The sequence below is a fragment of the Oreochromis niloticus genome, linkage group LG17, assembly GCF_001858045.2.
Source record: "Oreochromis niloticus isolate F11D_XX linkage group LG17, O_niloticus_UMD_NMBU, whole genome shotgun sequence".
NCBI classification, from domain to species: Eukaryota; Metazoa; Chordata; class Actinopteri; order Cichliformes; family Cichlidae; genus Oreochromis; species Oreochromis niloticus.
In genome coordinates this window covers 21,480,500-21,501,850 of record NC_031981.2, presented here as the reverse complement: position 1 = coordinate 21,501,850, position 21,351 = coordinate 21,480,500, and the positions used below count along the sequence as shown (strand labels likewise).

The 21,351-nt window shown below is 40.9% G+C and overlaps 1 protein-coding gene across 1 annotated transcript in view; it reads right to left on the bottom strand.

The window, feature by feature from the left end:
- LOC100691958 (receptor-type tyrosine-protein phosphatase beta) overlaps positions 1-10,580 on the bottom strand; it is a 37,185-nt gene extending 26,605 nt beyond the window's left edge. Inside the window, exons 1-8 of the mRNA XM_005463463.4 lie at positions 10,116-10,580; positions 5,295-5,673; positions 2,083-2,220; positions 1,664-1,804; positions 961-1,221; positions 610-876; positions 311-427; positions 26-172 (exon numbers count right to left, since the gene is read on the bottom strand). Of these exons, the coding sequence (XP_005463520.1) occupies positions 26-172; positions 311-427; positions 610-876; positions 961-1,221; positions 1,664-1,804; positions 2,083-2,220; positions 5,295-5,673; positions 10,116-10,184 (1,519 nt within the window). The 5' untranslated portion in view covers positions 10,185-10,580. The remainder of the gene's footprint in view (positions 1-25; positions 173-310; positions 428-609; positions 877-960; positions 1,222-1,663; positions 1,805-2,082; positions 2,221-5,294; positions 5,674-10,115) is intronic.
- Between the last annotated feature and the right edge of the window lie 10,771 nt (positions 10,581-21,351).

Here is a 21,351-nt window from a genome sequence, read left to right as displayed (position 1 = left end):
ACATGGGCAGTATAAAAACACACACCTGTTCTCCCCTCCACAGAAACAGAGGTGTTCAGTTTTCCACTTCTGGTTGTCACGGTAATGGTGTACAGTCTCCCAGGTGTGAGGACATTGAAGGTGCACTCCCTCATATTTGGCTCCACCGTCCTGGTAGCCACCGTGTTGTTATCTAGGAGACAGCAGGAAGTATAATGAAGAAAAAACAACTTTTTCTAACATTTAAGAGTCAAAATTTTGAAAATAGCAATGCTGATTTCAGCAAGTTTACAAAAAAAAGAAAAAGACTGGTAGGCTGTACTGTTATTACCATGGTAAAGGGTGAGGAAGTAGCTGTCACGTGACCCCAAGGGGGCGTGGCTCCACATAGCACTGAGTGAGGTCTGATCAGAGTGCCGAATGTGGAGATCCAACACCGGAGCAGGAGCTGCAGAGACAGACGGAAAAACAGCAAGTTTTACTGCAAGTTGTTATTCTGGCACACCAGTACAGGAGCCCAGTTCAGCCCTCACTTTGAAGTGGTCAGATTAGTCGGTACCACTGGTCGGAGCTGAACTTCACAAGTATGATATGTACTCTCATATGTATTTGTGCTGATATATTTCTGACCTGTTGATCCCTCACAGCTACTCTCAGCCGTCAGTCCTCCACTCTCCACTCTCAAAACGACTCTGTACACTCTCCCTGGTGTTAGGCCTGCCCTGGGGATGCTGAAGTTCACTGCCTCCCGGTCCAGAGATGTGCTGACTACCTGTTGAGAGCCATCAAATAGGAACAGCGTGTAGTTCTCCCAGTGACCAGTTGGAGGCGACCAAGCCAGGAAGAGGCCACCAGAGGTGGAGGGAGACAAGGTGAGGAGGGATGCTGGAGCTGGAGCTGGAGACAAGAAGATGACAGGGTGAGGAGAAAGGGGGGAAACAAAGAAAAAAAATAAAGGGCAGTTTCATTTCATCATCTCACCTGTCCTGACAGTGATTTCTGATTGGTTTGTCAGTCTGCCGCTCCTAGAAGTCACTGTGAGCTGATAGGCTGAGCCAGGAGTCAGCTGATGGATGGTGATCTCTGTGACGTTCCCAGGCAGGGTGGTCTCCCAGAGCCTCGTGCCATTAGATGTGAGCGTGACAATGAGAGCGTCCAGGTCGCCTTTGGGCTTTTGCCACGACAACAGCAAGCTGGTGCTATTCTCGTAGTTAGTGGTGATGTTGGAAACAGCAGAAGGCACTAAAGAGAAAAGAGACTCAAATGTAACATTTACTTCTTTTCCATTTTTCTTTGCTGTCTTTCTGATTTGTTTCCTTTACTGTTTCACTCTCTCCTTCTTTTTTTCCTTTTGTTCCATTGGAACTTGTTTCCTTCTTTATTTCCTTCCCTTGTTTCAGTTTTTCTGACTGTCCTTGTTTTTTTTCCTTTTCTTTCTGCTGTCTGTTTGTTTAATTCCTTCATTTTATTTCTTTTTACCTCTTGCTTTTTTGTTGTTTTGCTTTTTCTGCTTTCACTCCTTCCTGTCTTGTTTCCTTGTTTTATTCTTGCTTTCCTTTAATTTCTTTCTTTATCTTGTATCTTTTGCTTTTTGCCTTTCCATCTTTTTTATCCTTTCCTTCATTCACTCATTTACCTCTTTCCTCCTGTCATCACTTTCCCCCCTCTTCCTCTCCTTCCTTACCTGTCTGAGCCTCGATGGTCTGGCTGTTTTGCAGCTTGCCACTCTCTGTCACCACAGTAATGTTGTACAGTCGACCTGGCACCAGGCCGTTTAGTGTGTGTCGCGTTGTTGTGCTCCCTAAAGTCTCGTTCTTCAGCAGACCTGCAGACATGACAGTGGAGAAGAAGTTGAGACGCTGAAAGCTTCAGACTGCTTGAAACAATCAGCTAAAAGCAGTTTTTTTTCTGTTCTTCAATCTGAAAGAGCCTGAAATGTAAACTCACTCATGGTGCCTTATTTTAAACTGTGAATCATGCAGAGCTACTCTGGTAGAGTCCAGGATTAAAAGTATGGAAACGCTGAGAGTGGATGATTGCATCAGGGCTGTTTCTTTTGAGGACATGGATGATCATAAGCAGTTAGAAACATCACAGACGTACCGGACTGATCTGGACTCTCAGGCTGTTCCCACAGCTGGAGCCTGAAGCGCTGCGTCCTGCCGTTTCCAGCCTGCCAGGAAAGACTTAGACTGCTGCAGGTCCTGGATGTCACCGCAAGGACGATCACTGCTGAGGGCTCTGAGACAAAAGCAAATTAAACATTAAACTAAATAATTCAATTTACAGCCCGCTTTAACCTTTTGCCTTGCATGCTTATTTCATTTAATTATTTTGTGCGAAGACTTGTGAGCTTTTGAATGCCCATTTAGGCTGGGTGTTCTGATTTTTGTTGTCTACTCCCCCCCAACCCCCAACGTTTTTTTTTTTGTTTTTTTTTAAAGAAAAGCTAATTGCAGAAACTTTAACTGTTTATTTGTGGAGATTGTGATGACTGTATTTGACCTCAGACTGGAGTGGCTGGTGACACAAGAGTACTTTTTTAACAACCTTGTGAGGCTGCAGAGAGGCGGTGTGGAAGAAATTCAAACAGGCATGTGTGTGTGTGTCAGCAGGCCTCCCACGATGTTCAGACTTTGATGACAAGGCCACGGATGGAAGCGATGGATCCTTTTCCTGCTGAAACCTCCCTGCAGTCCGACTGACCTTCATGTTCAAAATATATAATTTACCTTAAAGGAACAGTCCCACTGTTTCAGACACAACATGGAGCTCTTCCATGTTCGAGCTCAACACATCCTTTGGTTAGATGACAACCACAACATCAGTGGACACAAACACAATGCTGTAACGCAGCACATGTGAACATGGTGCAGGTCGAGGCCCGTTTAGCATCCACAGTTATTTCTTTGTTCTTTGTTTAAGCTTTTCTGACCCACAAAGCTACGACTGGTCTGAAGAATTCAGGACTGGTTCTGTACGTGCAGCCAGTCGCAGCCCTCTTCCTAAAACTGCTGTGAAGAAATGCCACCATGCTAATGGTTAAAGGCTACAAAGAAGTAAAGACATGGCATCAACATAGACCTTCACTGTGAAATGATTAGGAGTATCTTTACTCTGTAACTGACAGACACACATGAACACTTTAAGAACTCTCTCATAACCTGAACCCAACATTAAATATTAAAGTTTTTTCCTCTGTTACCAACCAACTCTCTGAAATAAGCGCAGGAAACCTCGACCCATAGTTTAGAGCAGAGAGCTTGTATTTGTTTCCAACAGCCTGAACATGATTTATGAAATTTGACCCATTTTCTGTTAAATCAGTGTCAATAAATGATCACAGTTGCTTTTTTATAGAAACTGTTAGCATTCATACATCTGCTGCTTAAGTCTGAAGTCAATCGTTTTCAGGTTCACATTCTCAAATCAAATAAGTTAAAATTATTTCAGCTCCAATAAAATCATCAGTGTGTCTTCTCTCCAGGAGCTATAATAAGGTGTGATGTTCAAACTTCTATGACAAACAGGACTGATGAGGTTTTAGTTGTAGAAACATCTTATCTATGAGGTCTTATCTTAAAGATAAGACCTTCTGTCTTCCTCCCCTCACACCCAGCCAGCCACAGCAGATGGCCACCCCTCCCTGAGCCTGGTTCTGCTGGAGGTTTCTTCCTATTGAAAGGGAGTTTTTCCTTCCCACTATCACCAAGTGCTTGAGCATAGTTTGATGGTTGGGGTTTTCCCTGTTTTATTGTAGAATCTTTACTTTACAATATAAAGCACCTTGACAAAACTGCTGTTGTGATTTGGTGGTATATAAATAAAACTTAACCGAACCAAGTTAGAAATTAGCTACTTAGTTTTTATCTGGGGAGGATATACCATGTTCTGACTTTCTTTCTAAAAAAGTCTTAAATGTAGAGTACTGCTATAACTTTGCCATAAATTTTGACAAAAATAAAGATGAAAACTAAATAGTGATGTTTGGAAGGTCAGTATAGTTGTGCTAGCTTATATAATGATTTGATATGTTTTAGCCTAACTCGTGACTAGCTACAGATCTAAGACTAATATAAAAACACTGGCACAAGGAAGATGGAGGATGGGCATTAAACTGTTCTCAACAATAGTTCATGTTGAGGACAAACAGACAAACGTCTTTATATGACAGGAAGAAGATCCCAAAAACAGAGCAAACTTCAGACCATGACGTCTGACATGATCCTTCATGCAACAACTTAGTTAAATATAAAACCAAAGTCGGGATTAAGAAAGCTTGAATAATCTAGTAAACTACAGGTGGATGGTTCTGTATCTAAAGATATCTTCAAATATCTTCAATACTAAGTTTCTATGTTCTTTGAGATGTGAGACAGTTGCCTGGTTCATAGTTTGATTTTTCAACCAACTAACCAACCAACCAAGCCAGCAACCAAATAAATACATGTGATGTCTACTAGAAAATTTGAGGACGGAGGTAAAAATATTTGACCAGTCCGCTAAAGGTCAGTGGATGTAACAGTCGGCATGCTACAAAAGATAAGAAACCACAAACGCCACAGTAGAAGTGTTTTGGATTTCTGAGAAGGTTACTGTCGGGACTCGATTGGGTGCAGCAACACCCAGTTTTCCCCAAACTCAACACACACATGAACACAAACACACACTTATACACACCTTCACACCCTTTCCCACAGAACAAAGAAACAATGGAGGCAGGAAATGGCTGAACCCTGAGCTCTGCCCACGATGGAAATACACACTGAGGGTCCAACTTCTGTTCTGGACTCCCGCCAGCGTGGAGACACAACACACACACATGCATTTACTTTAACAACTCTATCACTCTCTCTCAGCAGGGCAGGGGTTCCTGTAGCTAATCACAGAGCTGCAGAGAGGGGAAGCTGCATGACATTAACTCTGAGATACACAAAGACATGGAGGTCGAGTCCTGTTGGTTCACTTCAAACGCGAGAGGGCAGAGGAGATGGAAACAATGCAATGAAACAGAAAACAATAGAGTATTAGCTCCACTATAGTGAACGGGGTTTAAGTCTGTGAACCGGTGCAGGTATGGTGTGTTTAGCACTGTGTCAAATAAAATAAAAATTCGACATGCCCTAATAAAACTACAAGAAGTAGCAGAAATGTCACACGTTCAACATAAATTAATTGTGCATTTGTAATCAAAATTACTGAGTAATCTAAGTAAGTAATCAGTATGCACATGAATATGGATACGTCCGTCAACAGTATGTATCTTTTTTGAATATCTTAAATTTTTTACACATCTAGATGGGATCAGGACTTACTGGTGTGAGCGGTGATGTTTGCAGACTCCTGATCTGTCTTCGACTGCACCTGCAGCTGGTAGGCGGTCCCAGGCTCCAGGTGATCCAGAACACAGGTGAAAACTTCTCTCATGCTCTTGTTTCCTCCCGCTTCGACTCCTAGCTGGTCGGTTCCTACATGATGTGCTCTGCTTGAACCCTCCACCACCTCCTCTTCTCTTGTTCTTTGCCTACACTCGATGCCATCTGTATCTGGAGAGGTCACAGTGAAAGAGCAGTTCTGTCCAGGTGTGCTCACAGTCAGTGATATGGAGTCCAGACTGGATACCGGTTCAGATAAGGAGATGTTACATGGTGAAGAAGCTACATTTTCCTCTGCGGGAGCTGCGCTGCTTCCATTCTGACAGAAAGAGATGAACAGACATGAGTGAGAAGAAACATTGAGAGGAAAATTTTAGAAATAAAAGCATAACATGAGTTTTTTTCCAGGTGTTTGTCACCAAAAGATACACCAGTTAATACTGGGGAAAAAACCTCAAGGCCTGAGCAAGGAAACCAAAAGCTGCATTTCTCCACTTGAGGCTTCAATAGTGAATCAGTCCTCATAGACTTCATTGTTAGAGCTCTACAGGAGTCATACCTTTTGGTGCATTTCTAATCATCTGACCAATAATATGGCTCCTGTGCAGTTAATTGTATCAAACAGTCTATAAAGTTTGAGCTATGGTGGCCCTGAGAGGTCAAGTGCACTGCAAGAAAAATTAAGAAAACACCAGCAAACGCACATGAAACAAAAGTTGAATTAACAAGAAGTTGAAAAAAAAAACCAATATAAAAAGGAAAAGAAAATCTAGCAAAACACAGCGGAAGTCTTTTTGGGGATACAATATTTGTGATGGAACAGCTGCAGAAGTGACAGAAAAAAAAACTATGCTACCGAAAGGATGCAGGTAAAGTGTGTTTTGATGGGATAAGTTGTTTAATATTGTAATTATATGTTCGCTTCTAGCCATTTACCATTAGCTCGTCACTTCTGTCTCCCAAAAAACACTTCCGTCTTGTTTTTTGAGGATGTCTTTTGTGAGCTGATGTCGTCTTTTCTGCCTTGAGTTGCAGTGCATTTGACCTCTCAGGTCCACCGTACTGAAATTCTGAGAAGTAATTCTGGATGTTACTGAGCAGTAATGAGCAGGTGTCTGTATCTGTTAGCCAATACCACCCTATCATCCAAATATGGTTAACGGTTTCTACAGACATGTTGATGCTGGAGCGTTCAGGAATCTACAGCCTCTGTTTTCCATAAGGGAGGAAACAACAGACTTTTATAGTCTGCTTTCAAGTCTACAGGAGGCTCATTCCCAAAATGAAGATGTTGGGCGTTGCTGTACTTTGATCCCATTGTTCTGATAACTTTCTGAAGTTCTGGCTACAGAGGAGCCAAAACTTAAGTAGTACTCAGGTCATAAGTCCAAATTTTCCCCACCCTTCTTAATTTTGATCAGCAAACAAAAACATTTTTTTCATTTTTCTTTAATATTTTCTGGTTTCCAAATATTTTTGTGATTTTGACTCACACATGAATAGAGGCATACTTTGGTGTTGATGCTCCAACCACTGAAAGGTAAGAGCCCAGTTTGACCTGCAAAGTTGGCGCTGGGAAGTAAGGGGGGTGGTGGAAGTTGAGAGGCTATTTTTAGAGTCCTTTCTGGACCTTGTTCTGTAATTTGTTTTTTCCTACTTGTTTTTGGCTTTCAATTTAACTCACTGATTAGGTTCAGACCCTAAAAGCGGCTCAACTGGGTTTAGGAAAGGATCACAGATGGACACAGTGATGCCACCAGTTGCATGCTAAGTTATCAGCTAATGCCAGCCAAATTAGTTAGCAAGCTGCATCTATAGACCGTATGGGAGCATCACAGAGACTCCTGCTAATCAGTGCTCTGTAAAATCCAAATAAAATCCTAGAATATAACTCCTCAAAACTGCAGCTCAGACATCTTGGACGGTCTGTTAGTACAATAACCTCACAGCAGCCATATTATTGGTCAGATAATGTCATTAATAATGCTCCACAACGCTCCAACAGCACAAACACAGTCCAGAGGTCCAGTTCAGTGACTCCAGTTAACTGAGGTGAAGCCTAGCACACAGCTAGCAGCTCCAGCCACCTGTGCCACCATCCATTTATCAGTCAAAGAGACCAGGCCCCCAACAATGCCAACTGTAAGCCAATTTAAAGAGGTAAGTTATAGAAACATTCTGTACAATTGTTATGAAGGGGCTAAATTAGCTACAGAGACCAATGCATTCTGTGAACGTATTTATACATAATTCCTGCTTTAAAGTTTAGCATTTTAAAACGTTTATAGGGACTGACTTGCTTTTGAACCCTCAAGTAGACATCAGTGGAACAGCAGATTTTGCCCCAGAGGTTGCCACTTGGCCAACGACATTAATAAGCTTTGAGATTCACACATCTTTATCACCAATGTAATATCCCACTCTGTCAAGCTACACACCAATGGACACTTTGTGTGTGACTTAGTCATACCAGCAGTGCAGCTTTGACAAAACAGCATTAATTAATGAGACTGAGGTGCACAAAGCTATCAAAACGTCACCCAAAATGAGGAAAAATAGAATCAAATTTATTTGGTTCACCTCATGAGTGTCCAATCAGAAATGGCAGAAAGTGATGGATCAAACCAACAAGCTTTTTAGCAACTACTGTCAGCGTCTGCTGAGAAGTATAAAGATTAAGAGTTTATTTTAGTAACAGGGCTGATTTTAAGGCTTTGAGAGCTGCAGAGTTTCTGAAGCATCCACCCCACGGACAGTTAATCAGCTGTGCTATTTAAAGAGCTGCAACTGCGTATTTGTGCGTTTTTATCATGTTTTGGGTTTGACTGTTGAACTGACCTCCTGTGTAATATGATAATAAAGTTGGAGATAGTTGCTTCTGAGCTTTTTGTCCTCAAAATTTGGCCAGCACAAGAGAAAATAAAACAATTTGTCACTGATAATGAAGTTCAGGGAGTTCAGAGACAACAATGCGGCAATGAGGCGACAGTCAGGAAGAGAGGGAAGCGCGACCGAGGAAAATGAGACTGTATAAATGTTGGTGTAACTTACTAATCACAGAAGTAGCAGCATGAGGTTATGGTTAAATAAACCTTAAATCTGCTTTGATATAGTTGGAATTTTTTATTAATAAAGAAATGCCTGAACTGCCCCCCATCACTAATGTGAGCTAAACCTTGGCTTACTCTGAGGTCAGACTCATTAACCCTGTCCAAATGTGGCCCACATGTCATAGCACACCTCATATGTGACACATCATCATTAAACCTCTGGGAGATTTCAGGCAGTCAGTCAAAGTCAAATATGGCCCAAGCAAAACTGTACATGAGCCAAACCTTCACTGCTATCTGGGTAAACCTGCTAATGTGCAGCTTTTGGTTTCAGCCAACAATCATCAGAGTGTAAACCTGAAGACACTGGGTAGAAGAAAAATGTTCTTTTCAGTGTTTCTTTCACTGAAAAAACATAAAGAAACATGAAACTGAAGCAATGATAGTAAGAACTTCCCATTTTTTTACTTCTGAAAACAAAATACATATCTATTATTTGGAACTGTAATCTAGAAATGCACTCATCAGAAGGAGCATGTGTTTCTTCTCTGCTTTTCTGCAATTACATCCCTGATTTAGTGCTAAACATGCTCAGCGGGAAGCGACTCGCTTGTTTGAGTGTTTTAAAGTGGATGGAGGTATATTTAATGAAGTGAACCATGCAAAAAGAAATCATTTTATACATGGAAAAACATTTTAGATTGTGTAAATGCTCCATCACATGTTGGTGCTCAAAGCAACACCAAGGCAGATGGCACTTTATGAGGTTTCCCTTTGCAGTAACAGGTGTCACCAAAGAAGAAACTGTATCGCACAAACTTTTGTTTGTATCGGACTCAAAGTCCAAATTATAATTTTTAATGGGTTCATTTCAAATAAAGTCCCATATATTTTTGGCAGTTTTCTTGATTAAACATTTCCATTTTGGTGTTCAAAACAGGTCAACATCCTTTGAAAAGTATTGAATGTTAATCAAATCAAACACTATGCATAGTTCACTGGTGACCTGATGGATGCTAACACCAAGATTTGTTTGTCATGAAGACAAATCTTTCTTAAAAGAATGAAAAATACAGATTTTTCTAAATATATATATATATTTGGTTGGTTTAAGACAAACTTTGCTGTTATTTCTCAAGTTTTCTACCTAAAAATGACAAGCTCCTTAAAGCTTGTCATGAAGATAAATGAACCCATTTTCATCTTTTTAGGCTAAACGCTGCTGAATCTACTCTGTATAACATCTCACATGGATTTCATTTTATTTATCTCATTGCATTTAATTTTATTCACACATGACTTCTTTGGTATTTAAAATTTAAAAAAAGAAGGGCCAGTTTTATTTTGCATTTTAATTTAAAGAACTGAAAGAAACCATGAGTTAATATTTGCTCATCTTGCATTAGGCACATTTTTGAAAACAGAGTCGCAGAGACTTGTTCACAAAGCACTTTGTTTCTTTTTAGAAATTTAGTAATTATTATATATTTCATGGACTTTTACAAAAATGCAACAAGAAAAGAAACAAATTCATATTTGAAAAAATAAAAAAAAGTTTGCATTGTATCTGAGATGAGCCTCAACTACAGGAGCATGCAGAGTGATCACAGTTAATCGAAAGAGTAACTCAGATCGCATGAGGTTGATATCACATCTGAAGCTTCTTATGTATGTGCTCGTTTTCGACACAGATCATGAATGTCAGACTGACCTGATGCAGCAGCAGCAGTGAGGTGAACCACAGACAGCAGAAATAACTGCAAACTTTACATTTCAGCATTTTGATCCTGTCTCAGATCCCCACGCGGACCATGCACCACCATAATCCTGAGCCTGAGGTAGGACGGGTGTGTTTGTATTCACTGTTTCAGGTGGATGGTAGAAAATATCCTTCTCTTTAGTCTCTTTTGTGTTCAGCAAAGAAGCCAAGTCCTGATAGGAAACCGAAGAAAAATGTTGAGAAAAAAGTGGTTAAACGTCCTTTTTAATATCTTTTAAAAAATTATTCCTTTTTAGACAAAAAATTTTAATTTTCCCAGAAAATGTGGTTTTATTTATCTGTCGTCTCTGCTCTGCCTCATGTCCATCCTCTCCTTAAACCTCTCAAAGTAAAACAGCCGTTTCCCTCTTTGTGCTCCCTGTCTCACCAGCTGTATGTCTCTCTTCCTGCCTGTCTGTCTGTCACTCTATAGTGTTGAGGTTGGGACTCAGTAGCGGACTTCCTCAATCAGGCTAACAGACCTGTGAGTCACTGCAAAGGCACGACTACAAACCCAGCCTGGATGGAGGCTAAAAATAGGCCTGTAACTACAATAGCAGCACACCTTGATGCACTGACAGCAGAGGTAGATGTTAAAAATAGAGACGAGTGTCTGATTAAATCTCACTGAGACTGAAGTTTAAAGTTTGCTCCGTCTCTCTTTTTTAGTGACAGCTTTGTCTTTGGATGCAGCTCCATTAGTAACTTCAATGTTTCTGTGGGTCTATATTCAGCTCAGCTGTATATTCAACTCTAACAAGTCTTCTATTGAGTAGCTTTACAAGCTAAACGCCAAGCGACTGTTACTCCCTTCAATGGCAAGTGACCTCCTGGATATTCAGAGAGCATAAAACCAGTGCATCACAGAGCTGGGGAATTATGTTTATAGAGCCAACATCAATTATATTCATATAAGAATGTATATGTATGACTAAACTCTATCTTAAGATAAGATATAATCAATAAAGTAAATGCCCATGTAGTGGCTAGAATTTTCTTTGCACTGACAACAACAGGTCTCATTCTCAACAGGTGTTGGACTTCACCAGCACTGCCCTTTGTCCACAATTCTTTTTAGATGTTTGTCGGCAGCCTTTGGTGAAAAGGTTCATGTTAGGTGATATATTTAAGGTGGCCCAAGGATTGCTTCACTGAGTGATGAACTCTGGCTTGCCCTGCAGCAGTTTGCAACTGAGTGCAAATCAAGGAGTAAAGGTTAGTACCTCAAAGCCTGAGGCCATGGACACTTCCTGGACACCAGCTAAGTAATATACTCCGTGCATTACTACCAGGAGTAGGCCAACCCAGGACGTGCTGGATTATGCTTCTTGGCTGCCTCAGGAATACCCTGCAGTGGAGCTAGAGGCCTCATTTAGGGAGGGGGAGGTCTGGGCATTTCTGGTTACACTGTGGTCACCATGACGTGGACCAAGATAAGCATCAGAAAATGGATGGATGGTTTAATAGGTCAGTATAACGAGACAGAGCCATGGTTTATTTAATGGATATGCAACCAACACTTCTCAAAAGGAGCAACTTTTTTTTTTTTTTTTTTTTTTTTTTTTAATTAACCTGTCCCGTTTGGTTCTTTTGCCATCAGAATTATTGTCTAAAGGCGAAGAAAGATGCCCAACGGATTTACTTTACCAAATGGACCATCCCAGCCTTGCCGTAATGGTCCATTTGATTCACCTTTTATTGTTTATTTTATTTTCACTTGCTGAATACGGGACAGACTTGACTGGTGGAAAGAAAGGGGAGAAAGAAAGAGGGAAAGAAAGAAAAAAAAAAAAACCTGAGAAGAGGGACGGGGAAAAAGGGCAAAAAACAAAAACCAACAGAATAAGCAGACAAAAAATACATATATCGATCACCTGGATCACCTGTTGAGAAAGAAAAAAGAAAGCAAGCAAAAGAAAACGAGAGTAATAAACAAGATCACAATGATATATGGGAATATGACAGTAAATACTAAATATTAAACATTATTGTGCAGCACGTAAGATCGACAGCGCACAGTGTGCTTTGAGGTAGGAGCCAAAAAGGGTGTAGTTTGTGTGTGTGACCACCCATGTGTGCACCTGTGAGCATGAACGCGCTTGTTTTTAAAAGGTTCCTTCATGTAATGATCTGCTAGAGGGTGTGGGGGGCCACTGCCCCGTCCTCCAGGGCATGAAGCAGGTATGGAGGAGATCAAAACTCCAGACATCCAGAGGCCCCCAGAACACAAGAGACCAAGGAAGACCAACAGAGGGGCAGCCGCGCCACTATCCCAGAAAGAGCTGAGGAGAGTCCCAGATGAGGGGTCACTCAGCAGCCGCGGAGCAGAAGCCAGGGGGGGTTGCAGTGACGTGCCCGTGAGCTCCGCCGGCAGCCAGCTGTGCCTGAGTGACCGAGCCCCGGGCCGAGAGGCCAAGGGCACCCCATCCCCGAAGTGGCCCGAGCGAGTCCCAGGCTCCATACCCCGATAAGCAGCCGCCAAGGAGTGGGCCGGTGGGTACCTGGGCGCCCACCCCCGGACACAAAGAACCACCAACGCACCGATGTCTGAGGGCATCTGCCACCGGCAGGGGAAGTGGTGGGGGGAGATGGGCCTCTAAACCTTGGAGGGCCTGAGATGTCCCCAGAGAGGTGGCGTCTGATACCCAACCTGACATATAGACACAGACAAACAGGCACACACAGATACAAACATCTATTCCCACCTTCATGCTCTCATATACAATTACTCAACACTCACCCAACGTGGAGACAGACATTAATAGACACTGTACACACAATCACACTCCCCAAGCGTACTCTAAGCCCCGGGTCTAGGTACCCTTGCCCCTGGATGGGGAAACTGCGCCCAGACCCAGGTGGTGTTACCCTTTTCCCTGCGGTGGGGAGAAGCAGACTGCCCCGACTCCGCAGCAGCAGACCCCAGTTGGACGGCCAACTCCTCCTCCTAGCCCCCCTGCTCCAGCAGGCCGCAGAGAACGGGGGTGTAGGAAGACTCCAAACCTCCCTCCACCCGCTCATATGTAATGTTGATGTATGTGTGTTCTAAGGTGCATTTAAAACCCAGGAGGGCATGGAGCTACCTGCCAGAGCAGCAGGTAAGCGTATAGCCCCTCCTGCTAGCCCTCAATGTCTACGTGTATTTAAAATTGAGAGGTGGGCAACGACGCCAGGGGTGAGGTGTACACCCTGATGGTAATTTGGAATCCGTGTAGTGTGCCCACCCCCAAGATCCTATATGTATGTGTAATGAGAGTGTGAGTAATGTGAATGTCTAAGGTGTGGGATAAAATTGAGGCAGAGGCAGCCAGAAGGGGACAGAGGGGGGGGGATGTCTCCTCTGCACCCTGGTGACACACCCCTACCCCAAGGCCCTGCATGTGTGGGTGATTGTGGTGGAGCGGGAAGAGGGAGGCAGCTGGAGATGGGGAGGGAAGGAAGGGAGGGGCAAGTGACCCCTCCCTGGGGCCAGCTCCCCGCTGACCCCAGTAGGCACCCCCATACTCTGCAACCCGCCAGGGAAAGGGGGCCCAGGCCCATCCGGACCGGGGCCCAGTGCAGCAACGCCGCCCGGCCCCACAGAGCCCGGGACAGTCCACCTGACCCCACCACAGAGAAAACTGCACCAACCCCATCATCCACTCATGTTCCAGACTACACAAGACAATAGACGCCCAGGCTGAGATCTTCCTCCACCTCTCCTGTATCTCCCCCTCCTGCAGAGAGAGTTCCTGAAGAGAGGAAATCTCCTGCAGGATGTGACAACCTCCCCCACCAGTTGAAGAGCCCCCCCAGGTGGTTCGATGCACAGGCAGCATCCTGCGCCAGGACTGGGCCCCCATACACCCACCCGCCCACAACCCCGGCAACACACCAACCAGGACCCAAGCCCCTGAGGCTTGGCCAAGGCCCCAGCCCAGAGACGGAGTGCCCCCAGAACCTCACGCCCATCCCGGACCCACCCAGGGGCAGCCAGGCTACCAGGTCAGTAACCCACGTCCGTCAGCACAGACCCTCCCCTAGCCCTGCTGCACGCAGCCACGAGGAAACCGTCACCTAAGAGCCAACAGAGCCCCTAATTGGCCATGACCGCTACCCCGGGTTGAGCCCCCCAAGGAAGATGCTCCCGGGGAACCCCCTGATGCCCTAAGCCTGTCCCTACCCCCACACCAATCACAACAGTGAAGGTGGGACCAAACTAAGACCCCCCACCCCCACTAGGTGATGGAGCTGATCAAAGGAGCCCAGAGCAATTGATCTGATGTGGTGGCAGAGGCTGTATCAAGACTAATGTAATCTAATAGATAATTTCTATATTGGTTAGAATTAAGATTATTTTTATTTTTCCAGTTCATGAGGACTGTTTTCTTGGCTATGCATAGGGCAGTGAAAACCATATGGGCTATATTCTTTTCCGGAGTGACATTATCTAAGCTGCCCAACAAACATACTAAAGGGGAAGTTGGAATGTTACATTTCAGACACTTTGATAAGTCTTCACATATCTCGCGCCAAAACTTCTGAACTGTTGGACAGAACCAAAGAGCGTGGATATAATTGTCCGGTGAATTGGATTGGCAGTGTGAGCAGTTGTTGGTAGACGTAAAGCCCATCTTGAACATCCGATGACCTGTATAGTGTACTATACAGGTCTAAAGGAGCAACTTTTAACGTGACAGCGAGGGGTCTCCATTTCTTCTTTCCAAGTTTTACGACTACCAGCGATCAGCTGCCGAGTGCTTACAGGCGAGTTTCCGTCATCCATGCAAACTACAGACAACTGTGTCAGTCTGCGAGCAACCAAAGCATTCACAAGGAGATTTTTGGTGCATCATCTTCTAATTTCGCCTAACAAAGGCCACCAACCTCAGGGAATACACAGCATTCCCTAGTGAGGACCGCAAGGGGCCACTAACCAGTGTCTGAGACACAGTAATGGACAAAGTGGTTTTCCAACAACCACAGTTTTCTTTTCTGTTTTTTTTCACGGCAGAATTTTAACATGGAAGCATAACACATCCTTACATGTGTGACAAACTGCTAAATACTGGATATCAAATTTCAGCTTTTCCATTTTTCACTGTACTACTTTTATCTTGTAGTTACAATAAATACCAATAAAAATAATAAATACCATGAAAGTTATGTTGGAAAATTCAGATTTGTTGGTTCTTGTCTGTAATGCCTATTTAGCTATAATTGTGCTTTCAGGCCTCTGGTTTGCTTTCTAACATGATGGAGTTTTGTTTATATTATATTTGTAAAAAACGTAATAATTCTAATTCAGTTTTGTGTTATGAATTTCTCTACTGTTTCCCCTTTTCCTCCCAAAAAATATACACTTAATTATCCACGATAACAAGACAATGATTGGTAGATTTCTGGCCAGGGCTGCCAAAGATCAAATCTGAGCCAGAAAAGGTCAAAGTCGACTTCTTTATGAAGCAGTGTTACAAGTTAAAGGCCAAACTCCTTTTGTTTCAGTTGGTTTGAGCCACATTTAGTCATCCCCACCTCTTTCCTTCCTTCCTGCTCCCCTCCTCTCTCTCCCTCTCTCTCTTTTAATGATAGTTTCTAGGAACAAAAATTTTCAGCTCTACACAAGTTAGTCTTTAGTGTGACTGAGCATTAAACATTTCATTTTATGGAATCTGGTAAATTTCTATGCAACAGTTTGTGCAGGGGTTAATCTCAAATATTTTACTGTATGCTAAAAGTTTCTGTCCCAAAGTAAGCTCTATAAATATAAATGTGTGTCACTTTTTCATGTCATGTTGACTGCTTCACTCACCTCCGTCTCCCAGTCTCTGTTCCAATGTGACTTTTAGGTGTTTTTGTAACGTCACATTGCTCACATTTCTCAAAAAGATTTGCACATACAAATACATGATGCTTAATTTAGAAACTGAGACAACTCCCTCTAAAAATTCCCCATTTAAAATATTTTTTTAGCTGCTGTTTATTGAGAAGATGCTGATTAAAACTTTAAATTTAACCACAGTAAATTAACTTATCTCAGCTGTAATGTCATGACTTCTCAATGTTTCCAGAATCCCTACATATACTATTAAATAATAGTATAAATATTTTTTTCCATTTATGTCTTTCTTTACCGATACACTTTGTAAGTTGAAGTTCTTTTGATTTCTTTTCACAACTGTTGTATTATAATATTATTGTCATGTTAGGTTGATTATATAAATTTCAATTTGCTGTACCAGACTAGGTATTATATGAACATGTTTTTATGGCCTTCAGTACCAAACATATTTCCTGTGTTTCTTGATATTTACATGCTGAATATTTTTCTCAGCACATCTTTATTTTGTTGTTGTCATCACTGCTTCTTGATTTATTAAAGTATATAAAAAGTAAAAGAATAAATAATAAGATAAAAATATTTAATGTCATCACATAACTTCAGCATTTAAATGTCAACATTTGGCAACCAGAGGTTCCAATCCTGCACCCCAGACAGCTTTACACCATGTAAGACTTTACAGAGAAGTAACTGGTTATTTTCAAGGTTTTGATATTTCGTGGGATATCACATGAAAAAAAAAAAACCCTGCTAATATACATCGTAAATATAAAGCAGTATTTTTGCTGCAGAACATTTGTGAAATGAAAATCAAAAATATTATTACCTATGTGATTATAGTCTGCATATAATCACAGACTGAAATTATATGTTTGAGATGTTCAGGCAAACTGTTTTTGTATTTTTTAAAGGTCAGAAGTCGAATGTGACATGATATTTATTTATATTTGCAAACTATAATGCGATAGTTAGAATCCCCACATAGCAGTGCCATTTCTTAAATGTTACCAATATAAACATAAGCAGCAAAATTGTAAACAAAGTTATAAAAACAAAAGACATTTTATGAAAATTTGAGCTTGAAAAGGTCTGAAGTCCATAGTCAAATATTTAGAATCCTCATATCATCGTATATGTCTATGTGTTGTCAATACAAACAGTGGCAGTAATAAACAGTTTACAAATAGCTCTATATGGCCTTTTATTATCATTTTGACCTTCAGATCAATCTACTAACCTTGAAGGAGAGGTCAGAGGTCAGCTACACAATATATACCATACTTATAAGGAAATTGATAAGTTAGGCACTGCTGAATCACGCAGGAAGTCATTCGTGCCTGTTGCTCTGTCTCTGTACAGTTCCTCCATCTAAAGCACGAGTAAACACTGCAGTAACTGCACACCGTCACATCCTCCACAGAGACCTTCAAATTTATCTCATTGAATTTTGGAATATTTATACATCAGTGCTATTTGTATTCAATAGAGCTATTTTGTAATATTTTGTATTATTTATTATTAGTACTTTAACTAGTGAGTTATGTTCTTACTATCTTCGAGCAACCGTACCCTCATTTCCTCTGGGATTTATAAAGTAGGGGAGACCGGGGATAGTTGTAACATTTTTGACATTTCTGTCTGTAACTTGGAGCTCTTTTAAGGTAGTGGATTGAAAATTTAATGCAAAGTATTTACATGTCTCTGCTATTAAATAGTGCAGCTATTTTCTCTGCAGCACAATTACCCATTGCATGGTGTAGTCTCAAACACAAAGAGTGAAATGTTACAATTAACCCCATAGTCTGGGTTAGTTGTAACATATCCTGGGGTGAAATGTAACACAATGAAATAAGGGTACTGACAAAACATTAACATGTAATCTTTGTTTATTCAACACATGAATGCACTTAGAGCCATTTATGTAGCTGTGTGTGTGTGTGACAGAATGCAGAAATCTAGCTTTTGAACATATTCCAACCCCCCAAAAAAGACAAATGATGGAATTTTCTGCAACTGAATATTTCATTAATTTTGGTTGGTCTTCCTTGAGTTTGGCCTCATTGGCTCAGTGGGCATTATAACCTACAACTCTTGCACCAACTTTTGAACATAACAATGAAGCTGAAAAAATTTAGTTGTGCACCAGCATCGCAATTCCATTGCTTTTTATCATGGCTTACCTTGGTGTGGTTTAGTGCTTCAGAAAGATGGGGAAATCTGTTTCTTGCACCCATCCTGATTTATTTCCACTACCAATACTTCCTACTGGTCCATCTCTGACACAGTGGTCTGCATAATGTATGTGTGGGAACACAAACAGTGGAGGAATTGTGTTGCCAATGGCATTAACCGCATATACACAAGCGACCAGTGAACCTCTCTCTGCTGATGTCACTGCCCCAACTTGTTTAATATAAGTTAAAGTAATAGTGTGGTAAGTTGTAACATCTGCATTATTGTTACAACTAACCCAGACTGTTGTTGTTACAACTAACCCAGACTTCTATAGCCATGAACTAGCTAACATTACAGCCAACGGCTAAAACATTAGCACAGGCGACCTACACAGAATATATCCCCATAGACATACAAATAACATAATTTAAGTATGATGCATTTAACTGCAAAGCAGATAATGCTATTAGAAATTGAAATAAAGTAGAAAAACTTACTTTCTGGCATAAAAATTACTTTTTTTCGTATTAAATTGTCTGTGTTTGACAAAATGTGCTGATTTTTCACATGTGATAGCAGAACTGAATTGGGCATGTACAGGATGAGTCACATCATTTGAAAATTAGGCCTGATTGGAGAAATTGGAAGTGTTACAACTGACCCACGTTACAACTATCCCCGGTCTCCCCTATTCTGTTTTTGTCAATTTGTGACTATAAATCACTTCACCCTGAAGACCTTGGTGGGTGTAAGTTAAGTTTGAATGGATTGTTAACATGATCCCACTCTACACTACTACAAACTTCAGAATTTATACAAAACTTTGAAGTATTGTATATACAGATGGGAAAAAAACTAACACCATTAATCAAACACTGTTGTTAAAACCTCTGAATTAAAGCTGAAAGTCTGCACGTCCATCACGTTATTAATGTTTGATGTAAAACTTTAAAAACTGTCTCACTGTCCAAATATTTATGGCCCTGCAGGTATCTGGTTTTAAATCTACAGCAACGTTTAGACAACAATATAATCTGTCAACTTTTATACAAGTCCTTGCTGCTACAATATTCCCACATGTTTGATTCCTCTATTCAAGTTAGTGTACAATACACATAAACACCTTGGATATGACTTGGACAAAATAAATTTAAGTCATCTATTTGTATAGATCAGTTCTGGCAACATTCAATTATGGATTTAGATGGATTATAAACATAAACCTGGAAAAGGTCAATCCAGATAAGCAAGAAGGAATCCATATTTTTCATGTCCAGTGTTTTTAATGCTCAGGTTACAGGTAACAATATAGATATATATATATATATATATATATATATATATATATATATATATATATATATATATATATATATATATATATATATATATATATATATATATATATGTATATACATATGTATATGTAGATAGAGTAGATAACAAGGTTACAGCACTACTCAGTGGCTAATGTTCTGAAACATTACAACATTCAAGCTGGTTAGTAATACATTAAAAAGCCATGTTTCATAGGTATAATAGTTAGACCGTACATACACTAATTAGCATCAAGTGTACTCTGACTGATCTGTAATGCCCACACAAAAGAAGTTTAAAGGGACCGTAATGTTATTTATATATTGTTTTTAACTGTACAATTAAAAAATGATCTTTAAGTAAATGCACATATACAACTCATAGCAGAATTGGTAAAGCTTAAAAAAGTAGTATTCCAATGCATGTATTCATGAAAAGAAGTTAATACCACATGAATCAATGTGCAAGAGAGACCGAAGATTTAAATTAAAACAGCTTTGAACCACTGGGCTAGAAACTTTTCATTAGCTAAAATTGCTCAACAGGGTAATGTTTGCAAATGAGTAGAGTTTTTAATTAGGTATAATCTACACCAGCGGTCCCCAACCCCCAGTCCAGGAGTCGTTTGGTACCGGGCTGCGAGAGTTGAGGCTCGGGTGGGAAATTTATGGTTTTCAGGGTTTTTAATCGGTTTTTATCGTTATTTTTTATCGTTAACTCTGTTTCCCTGGGTCTTTTCACGTGTGTTATGAATAATTCTTCTTATTTTTGGTACCGGTACTGGTTTATTTTGCTGTATTTATCGGCGACACCTTAAAGGCCAGTCCATCAAAATATTGTCAGACATAAACCGGTCCGTGGTGCAAAAAGGTTGGGGACCGCTGATGTACACTAAAGAACAAATCCGTACATAACTGACAAGCTGACCGACTTTGGCTAGCTAAGACTAGTGAAAGATTTAGAACTTTAAAGTTATAGTGTGTACAATTTCCACCACTAGATGTCAGTAGATTGCAGATAGCAGTTCACCGAGTTCTGCTTTCTTACCTCTACCAATCAAGTGCATAATCCTAGCTACAGTGACTGTTAAAGGGCAAACAAGTTTTAGTCAGCCAAAAGACTTTAAAGTAGTGCTGTCAGCGTTAATCTCGTTAAAATGACGTTAACGTCATAACCACATTAATGCGGCAAATCTCCATTAGCGAGTTAGCGCGGATCATCCGTGTGTGGGGCTGCATGGTGTCAACGCATTAGCACGGTTAGCTCGTTAACGTGTTGACGCTGTCCAGCCCCACGCACAGGGCGATCCACGGTAACTCGCTAACATAGATTTGCTGCATTAATGCGGTCATGGCGTTAATGTCATTTTAACGAGATTAACGCTGACAGCACTAGTTTAAACTGATTAAATTTAGACTGTAACCCATAATACCTGCGGGCAGCTGGCATGTTTCAAAAACTGTTTGTGTAAAAATACTTTTTGGACACACTATATTTCAATATTTGAATAATAGACACTATTGAATAAATCATGAAAAACAAATGGATATGGTCAATTAAATATTTTGTAGTATTTTTCATTTTTACCCCAGAAGCATCCCAAAAACTCTTGCCACCATTGATGTGCAGAGAGTGTACTCTGATAACAAAGTGACTCTGGATCCAGCTTGGAGAGTTTCCCTATTGTGTAATCTGTTTGTCTGCTGTTTACCTCAGCTGTCAATGCCGGATGAGAAGCATCCGGCTTAATTTATTAATGTGCTGAAACTGATTCATATACTAGCACAAGTTTAAAAATAGTCTCTGTGCCAACATAGTTAACTATGCATGTGAAAATGGTAAACAGCTTTTCAGGTGTATATGATTTAGCTTTAT